General features: G+C 41.8%; 1 protein-coding gene across 1 annotated transcript in view; it reads right to left on the bottom strand.

Annotated features, from left to right (window-relative positions):
- Positions 1-203: 203 nt before the first annotated feature.
- The window catches only part of LOC147683379 (transcription cofactor HES-6-like), a 36,422-nt gene continuing 26,633 nt past the window's right edge, over positions 204-9,992 (bottom strand). The window contains exon 4 of the mRNA XM_086944828.1: positions 204-950. Coding sequence (XP_086800954.1) covers positions 544-950 — 407 coding nt within the window. The 3' untranslated portion in view covers positions 204-543. The remainder of the gene's footprint in view (positions 951-9,992) is intronic.

The following is a 9,992-nucleotide window of genomic DNA, read 5'->3' as shown; positions in this document are numbered from 1 at the left end:
GTTGTCTAGAAGAGTGCTTAGCATTATAACCACTAGAGGAGCCCTTTTGCACACACATCAAAAGATGGCAAATAAATAGATCACATGACCCACTTATTTCTCATGCTAGTACATGCTTTTTGACAAGGAGACACTCTGATATATTGACTCCATGCACAGGGCACGCGTATGTGTATTAAAATAGGTAAAAAATGCAAGAGAAATAGTAAGCACTTGACTTTTATTAATTAGAAGTTAATTTAATAATTGTAATACTTTAAGTGGAAATCAAAGGCATTTATTATATTACTGTACGCTAATAAGCATAAGAAACGTTATATAAATAATTTAGAGGTTTGAAATAAATAGAGAGCACCATTCAGCCTTCTACAAAAGAGGCTACACATGAGGCTTACTTCGGCATGAAGTACCCGGATCTTTAGTCCACCGACAGGAGCTAGCTCACTCAAAGGTGTTATAAAGAAGCATATCTATAAGATACATATAGGAAAGTGTCTACATTGGAGAAGAGAAGTTTGGTTGAGATTATTGACTTGGTAGACCTCACCAGGGTCGCCACATATTTCGTGCTCCTGTGCTTGCACTATCATGGGCATCCATAGGCAGCTCAGGGGGGCTAGAGAAGTGAAGCTGAGAAGGGTTCAGAGGGAGAACTGCACCCTTAGACAATGAGGACACCCCTTGCGGTCTACTGGTGTCCACCTTGTTCTCGCTTGGCGAGTGCCGGCAGTCGTCATGCTCCGGCTCCAACATGGCAGGTGATAAAGGTCGTGCGGTGTCTTGGCCAGCCTCTTCGCTAGACTTGGGTAGGGACTTCAACAGGTGGTTCAGCATGCGGGCGCCCAGGCTCTTGTCCATCCACTCGCAGGTGAGGAGAAGGTTGTGGACCTCATGTACGCACTGGATGTACCCTGTGCTGTACTTCTGCTCATCTGCACCATCCATGGAATCTGCAGAGGAAAATAAATATTCGTCTAAGGAACAGTGCTTTACAATATCTTAAATCCTTTCTACAATGTTGGTCTTGTGATTTTGCCAATAACTCAATCAACAAGCAAGTTAGTATCATATTGAGTTCTTTTTTTTTTTTTTTTTTTTTTTTTTTTTTTTTTTTTTTTTTTTTTTTTTTTTTTTTTTTTTTTTAGTAGGAATGCCTTCCTTGCATACTTTATTTTGTGTGATACCAGCTGGTTGTGGCACATTCACATTTCTTTTTTTTTTTTAGTTCAACAAGATTTTATTAAAAGAAATAAGGATCCAAATAATAGCAGTCAAAATACAAAGAGGTGATACATTCCAATATGAGTAGAACGTGAAAAAACAAACATGGATATCATTCGATCAGCAACTCAATTATATGTAAATAAAATTAGAAAGAGGGGAATCAATGCGGAGTTACCAATATAAGTCAATAATGGGTATATCGTGTAGAACATGGAACATATCAGCCACTGAGATGAGGGTAGGGGCAGGGGAAGAAACAAGAGCAAAAGGAGGAAGGAAGTAAAGAAAGGAAAAAATAGCAGTAGAAAGAAAGAAGCGGGACAAGAGGACAGGAAAGAGGGAGAAAGAGAGAAGGAATCCCACATGAATAGCCCAATGCAACGTAATTAGCAGACCAAACATTACGTAGACAAACCAACAGGAAAACGAGGGACTACACCTTGCGAGGAGAGTTCCATGTATTTATCCAGGGATTCCCAAACCCCACTCGAAATGGAGGGCGATAGGTGTGCTAGATCTACTGAGGTGTGAGCACTACGTAAGAAGGAAACCCATGCCCACCACGTATGGTAAGAGACTGACGAGAAAGATTTCCAATCCATAAGGATAACCTTGACCGCAATAGATAAAAGAAGATCTAACAGCTGTAATTGTAACAAATCAAGGGGAAGGGGCGTAGGGGCAGCCCAGGGACCTAATAGGACTAGAGGGAAAGAGAGCTGGAGCTGAATGTCAAAAATAAGAGATAAATGTTGCTGAATAAGGGCCCAGAAAGGTTTAAGTAAGGAACAATTATAGAACATATGAGGGAAATCCCCCGCCTCCATGCCACAACTCCAACAGAGATCATCTTCTTTAAGGTTGAGAGAATGAAGACGTACAGGTGTCCAGTGGAGTAAGTTAATCGAGAAAAACTTGGACTGTATTAGGGAAGGAGCTATTTTGTTACGAAGCGCAAATTTGCTGATGGATTGCCAAGCTTCAGATGATAAATGATCCGTGATATTGTGATCGAAATGACGCATCCATTTTTGTTGTGCAACTGTCTGGTCAGGAAGCGAAGTAGAAGATAGAAACTTATATATGTGGGAGGCAACATGACCAGCTTTGAGCCAAATACAAAATAGCGAAATGGTAGGGGAGGAGGGGTGAAGACGAGTTTTTGAGATGGCAACCTTGATTTTAAGAAAGGTATAGAAGTCTAGATTAGTTAGAGAGTGTTTGAGCGCTAGGGTAGAAAAAGGTAGGGGTTCCCCAGAGTCACTATACAGATGTTGTACAAGAGAGACACCTTTCGTAGCCCAATATGACATGAGGGTGGGAGTGATATTAATTTTGATTTTGGAATTACGCCAAATGGAAGACCATCTAGTTTTGTGCAGAGGAAATGCTAGCTTCCTGTCCACTTTCTTAATTGCGGTAATTGTATCAATAATTATAGAGCGGGAAAACAGAATGTGCAAAGTGGAAGTAGTACAGAGAGAGGCAAGTGGTAGAGGTGCAACTAAGTCCTGTTCTATGAGTAGCCATAAAGGAATATGATGGGATGGGGGAGAAAACCATAAGGCCCCCTGAGAGGCCAAGAAAGCCGTCTGGTATTTTTCCCAGTCTGGGAAATTACAACCTCCCATATCACAGGGTCTACGTAAATATTTATATGCTAATCGAGCGCGTTTGCCATTCCAAAGAAATTTGGCGGTGATACCATCGATTTCCCGAAAAAAAGAGTCGGATAATTTCATCGGAATCATAGATGAGACAAAATTAATAATCGGCGTGATCATCATTTTTAAGGTTTGTAGTCGACCCCACCACGAAATATGTTTCGGAGACCATGTATCCAGAAGACGACGAACCTTAGTAAGAGTTTGAGATTCATTGTAGGCAACCGTGGTATGTAGCGTGGAACAGAAATAGATGCCTAGATATTTGAGATGGGTAGATTGCCACTTAAAGCCAGCCGAACCCATATGAGCAGGAAAACAGTAGGCATTTAAAGGGAACATTTCTGTCTTATCTCTGTTTAGAGTGTATCCGGATACTTTAGAGAACAAAGAAATGGTATCAGAGATAGCAGGGATGGCCAACGCTATATCGTCAGAGAAGATGAGAACATCGTCAGCGTAGGCAGCGGTTTTAAGACAATGAGTACCAAAAGAAAATCCTTTGATATCAGGATGCAAATCAATCAGCCGAAGGAGAGGATCAATAGATAACAAAAACAAGAGAGGGGATAAGGGACATCCTTGCCTCGTACCCTGGCAGAGATTAAAGGAAGAGGATGTAGCACCATTAACCCTAATATTAGCTTTAGGTTGGGAGTATAAAGACATTACCATGTTAATAAAAGAGTCTCCGAGGTTATGTGCACATAAGACAGCTCGAAGGAAAGGCCAAGAGACCTTATCGAAGGCCTTTTCCGCATCGAGGGCCAAGGCCGCGGCAGGTAGTTGGGATCGCTTAGCCGCTCCAATAATATGACAGAAAGTGCGGATATTGTCTCTTGCCAGTCTACCCTTAACAAATCCAGTTTGGGAGGGATGGACTAAATTAGGAATAAAAGATTCTAGACGTTTAGCCAAGATTTTAGCAAAGATCTTCGCTTCCATATTAAGAAGCGAAATAGGGCGGAAGTTCTTAGGATCTGAATGATCCTTACCTTCTTTCGGGATCACTACTATCGTGGCATCGGCAGCTGTACCAGAAACAGAACCATTCCGAACAAAGGTGTCAAAGACAGCTTGTAGCTTAGGAACAAGTAGCGGAAGAAAGGTTTTATAAAATAAGATCGGGTATCCGTCTGGACCAGGAGCTTTCCCCGAGCGGGTGGCCTTGATAGCAGCCGCTATTTCCTCCGGTGAGATAGGAGCATTCAAAGTAGATCGATCTCCTTCTGAGATTGATTGAATCGGCATTGATTTTAAAAAGTCTTGGCACTTGTCAAAAGAAGCCTGGTTAGAGGGGGTGTATAATTTGTTATAGAAATCGCGAAAGACTTCAAGAATTTCCTCAGTTTGGAATTTAGTAGAACCAGTGTGATCTTTGATAGAAGAGATCTGGGAGGACTTATAGGAAGAATCTTGGAATTTTAATGTGGCAGCCAAGAGTTTCCCAGCGCGATTCTTTAAAAGTAACTTCTTGGACTTTTGCGCCTGGAAACCAATATGAGCTCTTTTAGTGACAATAGTGTTATATTTGTATTTTAGGAGCTTAATTTGTTGTAGAATAGTCGGATCTTTGGTATGTCTAAAGGAGGCCTCCAGAGTTTTGATGGTAGAGGATAAGTCAGTAAGTTCCCCCTTAATCGCCAAGTTACGTTTGGACATGCACGCTATAACTTGGCCCCGAAAAGTACACTTAAAAGAGTCCCATAAAGTTATTGGAGAAGATACAGAGTCCTCATTTTCACGGAAAAAAGTGTTTATTTCCGTGGAGAATTTATCTACCTGGGCAGAGTCATGTAACACTTCCGTATTAAGTCTCCAGGAACGACCACGCGGTTTCGGCGCAAAGGACGTAAGCGTAAAAGTGACCGCGGCATGATCAGAAATGACAATGGGATGAATCAGCGGAGAGGCAGAAGCAGAGACAAGAGAGGAGTGAACCAGGAGATAATCAATACGAGAGAATGAGGAATGAGGGGAAGAAAAGAAAGAAAAGTCACTGCCAGTGGGATTATGGAGACGCCAAATATCATGCAATTGAGCAGTGGAACACATGTTAATCATCTGTTTATGTGCTTTAGGCGGACGAAACTGGAATGCAGAGTTCCTATCCAATAAAGGATCCATTGGTAAGTTAAAATCTCCACCAACAATGAGATTGCCAGCATGAGGGGTGTCATGCAATTTTTTGGAAATGGATTTCCAAAAGGCTGGATTATCAACATTCGGGGCATATATATTCATAACAAACAAGTCATGTTGTCCATCTGACAATTTAGATAGAAGCCAGCGACCCTCAGAATCATGCTCAGAAGAAATGATTGATAATCCTGAATTCCTCGAAACTAACATAAGCACACCATTGCGTTTACCAGAAGCATCAGAACAAGACACATCCGACACCCAGTCTTTCTTTAAAAATAAGGCTTCTCTACTGGTAATTTTAGATTCTTGAAAGAGGACTAAGTCTGCCGAGAGCGACTTACAGTAATCCAGGATTTTAGATCGTTTCACTGGATGATTTAATCCCTTAACATTAAGGGATAATACATTTAAACCTGGCATGGAACAAAGGGGGATACAAACGGAGACAGCATTGAAGACAGAGAAAGAACGGAGTACACACAAACAGTGGACCAGTTGTTAAGCAAAATCGATGTTACGGGAGCGACCATGTGGGAAAACCAGGAAAGAAGAAAGGGCAGAAGAGAAGAAAGACAAGAAGAGAAAAAGAGAGGAGGCAGAGGGGGAGGTCTAAAAGAGACCCATATCATGCAAGGGAGAACGTGGAAAGGGCGAGTAGGGGGCCCGTATTAGAGCAAAAATTGGGAAGGAGAAACAGCCCAATATTAGAAAAGAAAAAATCTCATGAAAATAAATAATACAATATGAGAAACAGCAGAACTCAGTACACATATCATTTGAAAATGAGGAGCTGAGACGCTATAAGAGGAATAATACACTTCAGGGTAGATTAGCAATATCATAACATGAACAAGATCATATAATGAAGAACAATTGAATAAAAAATGCAAAAAGAAACTTAATTATGCAATAAAGAGCCTAAACAATATGTAACATTTCTAAATATAGTAACGAATATGCAGCGAAATCACATATCAATAATAACAACAATTACATAACTATACTATAAAGTGGAATCGTAGAAGGAAAAAAGATAAGTGTCAGAGAGGAGCATGTAGAGACAAGGCAGAGACAGAGATGGAAGAGGAAAAGGAGCAGAACCCGTAAGGAGAATTCTACACCGCCAAACTAGAACGATATCAAGCATAAGGTGAAGATGAGAAAAAGAAAAGTGCCAGCGAAAAAAGAAATAGTATATTAATTACAACCAAGAAATCTGTACCCAAGAACTACAACAAGGCAAGTACCATGTAAAGGATAGACCAGAAAAAGAGGCTCAGAGGACGAAATTGAGAAGTAAGAAGAGAATCAAGAGTAGTATGAAGAAGAGAAAGAAAAGAAAGAACATACAATAGCAGAGGAGTAAATTAGCGTGTAAACACCACTAGAAAGAAAGAAGAGGAATTCATCTTGAAAAACAGCCCAACCACAAGTAGAGAGATAAACAAATCAGGTCCCTGAGGCCCCCGGAGCCTGTGTCGTTGCTCTTTGAATCTCCATCTCTATCTCCTCTTGGTTGTCTAAGAACGTTGTCAAGTCTGCCGGTTCATCGAAGATCCTGGGACGTCCTTTATAAGTAATGCGAAACTTGGATGGACCTGAAAAGGAAAAAGGAATGCCCAACTCGGTGAGACGTTTCCGAAGGTTCAAGAAGCCTTTCCGTCTTATGACTGTGTCTCTGGCAAAGTCCTGAGAAATGGAAATGCGATGACCCTCCCAGATGAGTTGTTTAATCTTGCGCATATGAGACAGAATCAGCTCAGTGTGTTGATGTCGTAAGGGCTTAAAAATGATTGCTCTTGGCTGGGTGGCTGCCTTGGAACGAAACGTTGGAACACGGTGTGCTCTTTCAATCTCAAAATCTCTGTGAAAAGATAGCTGGAGTGTATCCGGAATCCAATGAGACAGGAACTCAATCATAGAGGAGGAAGATTTCTCTGAATCCTCCGGCAGGCCAAAAATACGAAGATTGGATCTCCTGTTACGGTCTTCCTGCTCCGTGAGGTCTCTGCGCAACGCCACCATAGAACGCTCCAGTTGAGAGAGGGACCTAGATTGCTTTTGCATCCCATCCTCTGCAGAACTTATTCGTGTTTCTGTCGCTGACACACGAAGAGAAAGGGCTTTAAAGTCATTTCGGATAGCAGATACTTCAACTTGCAATAAGTCAGTGTTAGTTTTTGTTGACTGCGCAATGTCATGAACTTCATTCAGGCGCGCCAAAATGGTGTCCAATGTGGAAGCATTGTCTGCCTGAGGAGATTCAGGCGTCGGAGAGACTGACTTAAGTCTTTTTAAGGATGCGCCCAGGTCCTTGGAGTCTTTGCTGTTCAATGAGCGATTCATACTGACAGGTGACGTAGTAAGAGCCTAAGAGAAAACACTGGAATAGGCTGGAACACCACAGGTGCGCAAAATATGTAGACTCAGTGTCAAACAGTGGCAGTTTACGTTCAAAACACGCAAAGGAAGAGTAGCTGTAAAGTATGGGCAAAGTTGCGCAGGAAATCTCCTCAATAAAATAAAGCGGACACCTCCATGAAGAATGCGAGAGAAAAAATAGAAGCGAGCAGCTCAAAAAACCAGCCAAGAAGCAAGAAAGTAACATTAAAGGAAAAGCATAAATGTTACCATTTCAGCCGTCGCGTGTAGAAACCCTCAGCCGAGCGCTGAATACCGCAAGTTTGTATCCGCGGCGGCGCCTCAGAAGTCCGATGACAGGAACGTCATGCGCGACAAAATGGCGGTCGCACTTCAGGAATGCGAGCGCCTGTGAGGGATAATGCAGGAAACATCTCTTCGGTGGCTGCGAACGCGGTAAAAACAGTGTCGTGAAGGTCACTGCATGTTCCGCCGCTGGTGAGTGAGGTTGCAGGTCGAAAGGGCACGAGGAAGCGGAAAGAAACGCTCTACGGGACCAACTCTCCCCGGAGCTCAAGCGCGACACGCCATGCTACAGCGGCGCGCAAGCCACGCCCCGTATCATATTGAGTTCTAACATAGAGTTGCATACAAGTCTTTCTAAACCCCTCCCTCTGACTCTTCCCCCTCTACATCCTTTTTACTCATCCCAAGCCTCCTCTTACTGCAATGACCTCCAGAGCAAAAACAAAACAAAAAAATGTCTAAATCCTTCCCTGTTCTATCCCTCCACTATCCTTCTGAATCCAAATAACTGACTAGCATATCGACCACTCAAATTACTATCATATTTCACAATACTAATTCACCACTTATCCGTTATGGTTTCCGGAGTAGCATGCTACTCGCCAAAAAAGCGCTTTGATGCTTCGTCTGGGGTAGTAAGCACTATATAAATGCAATTACAATACAATACTTTTCTTTAATATGGTTTTGTGTGTGTCGTATATATTTTTTAAGACGTTATGCTTTTTTACATAATTCTCTCCCTCAGGAGATAGTTCCATAGAAAAGGTTTCAAGGAAACTATTAAAGTGAATTGTGTTGGGTCTGCATAATATTTTCTGATCAAATGATTGTCCTGCAGGTACTTCATGCCATGTTTGTGCGTGAGTTATACACTCATGTTAAATTTTAATTTGTGTAATAAGTGCAATTTTTGTTGTTGCAGAAATGAAGGCTGTAATGCATGTTAAGTAAGGTGAAAACTTTTGCAGTTAACTTTCATCACCAACCAGTCTTGAACAGAAAATATCTCAGAAACAAGTTGGCCTTCCTATTGAATAAGTAAATGAAGTTAGAAAGTTGGGGTTCTTGCCACATTTTTATATATTTCTCATTTAGTGTATTGAAAAATGCAAACTTCAGCACAGCCACGTAACCTCCGTATTTCCTGAAGCCTTGCAAGAGAATTTACACTAAGGTAAATGCGTCCAAATGCAAAGATGGTGCAGTTAGGTTCAGTTACAGGATTTTTGTTAGTGTACGAGTTCCGTGTTCAACAGCCAGTTGTCAAAAAGCAAGTCAGTTTTTCGGGACAGTTATTTGAAGTTCAGTTGTTTTAACATCCTTGTTCTTCACATTGTCTAACCGTTGTGAACACTGTGTGTCCATTAGGCAGGAACATCAGTGCTTAATTCGAGCCGGTGGTTTCCGGTGCTCTGCACTGGCACTTAATTGTCAACACCAGCACTTTTGACAGTCTGCCACATGGTGGCACTGTCTGTCTAATTTTGAGATGAGCACAACAACAGTTATTTATTAATCCAGCAACATACAAAATGACTAATACATGCCACCCAAGCCATTCTTTAGGAGGTGTGGAATAGTCTGAATTGTCACACTTGCAGGAGTCTGATGGTTAGTAGTTGTGGTGGTGTGGTTAAGCACAGCACCGGTAGGGTAGGGAGAATGGTGTGGTGGAGGCTGCAATGGCCTCCTGACAAGAGCCCTGACACTTCATTTTTTTACAAATGAAGCACTGCAGGAACTACAAACTGTATCTCGCAGCTTAAATAGAGTGGGACTGAGTCCAGAGAGCACATGTCCCAGCTGTATTTGAAAACTGCAGATCAACCTATCATTCAACTTGATGGATAAATTGAGTACCACTGAATTAGATATAAATTAAACTCGTAATTCCCAGTGCTACAAAATGGCAAAACTGATGCTGAACGCACTGCATTGATAAGACATAACTTTCATTGGTGCGGTTCCACTACATAAAGTTTGTCTCATGCAAGAAATGAATAATTACAGGAATTAATAATTGCTGTGAGTCCACTCTCCCCGGCTGAGTCTTACTGGCCAGCATCCGCCCATTGTGGCATTAATCTCCATCATTTCCTTTAAATCATTTTTCTAAGGATTTAGCAGTGATGGTAGTAGGAACCTGATCATACGTTCACCAGAAGACTGGACCCCTTCTTCAAATGCTAATGACCTGCACAGGAAGGAGACTGAGGTTTGTGGCACTAAAACCAAAGCCAACCTCATTTCATCAATGGATTCCTGTTCTGGGCTTCTTCCCTCAGACTC

This window comes from Lissotriton vulgaris, chromosome 11 (assembly GCF_964263255.1).
Source record: "Lissotriton vulgaris chromosome 11, aLisVul1.2, whole genome shotgun sequence".
NCBI lineage: Eukaryota > Metazoa > Chordata > Amphibia > Caudata > Salamandridae > Lissotriton > Lissotriton vulgaris.
This window is presented reverse-complemented; position numbering and strand designations above follow the sequence as displayed.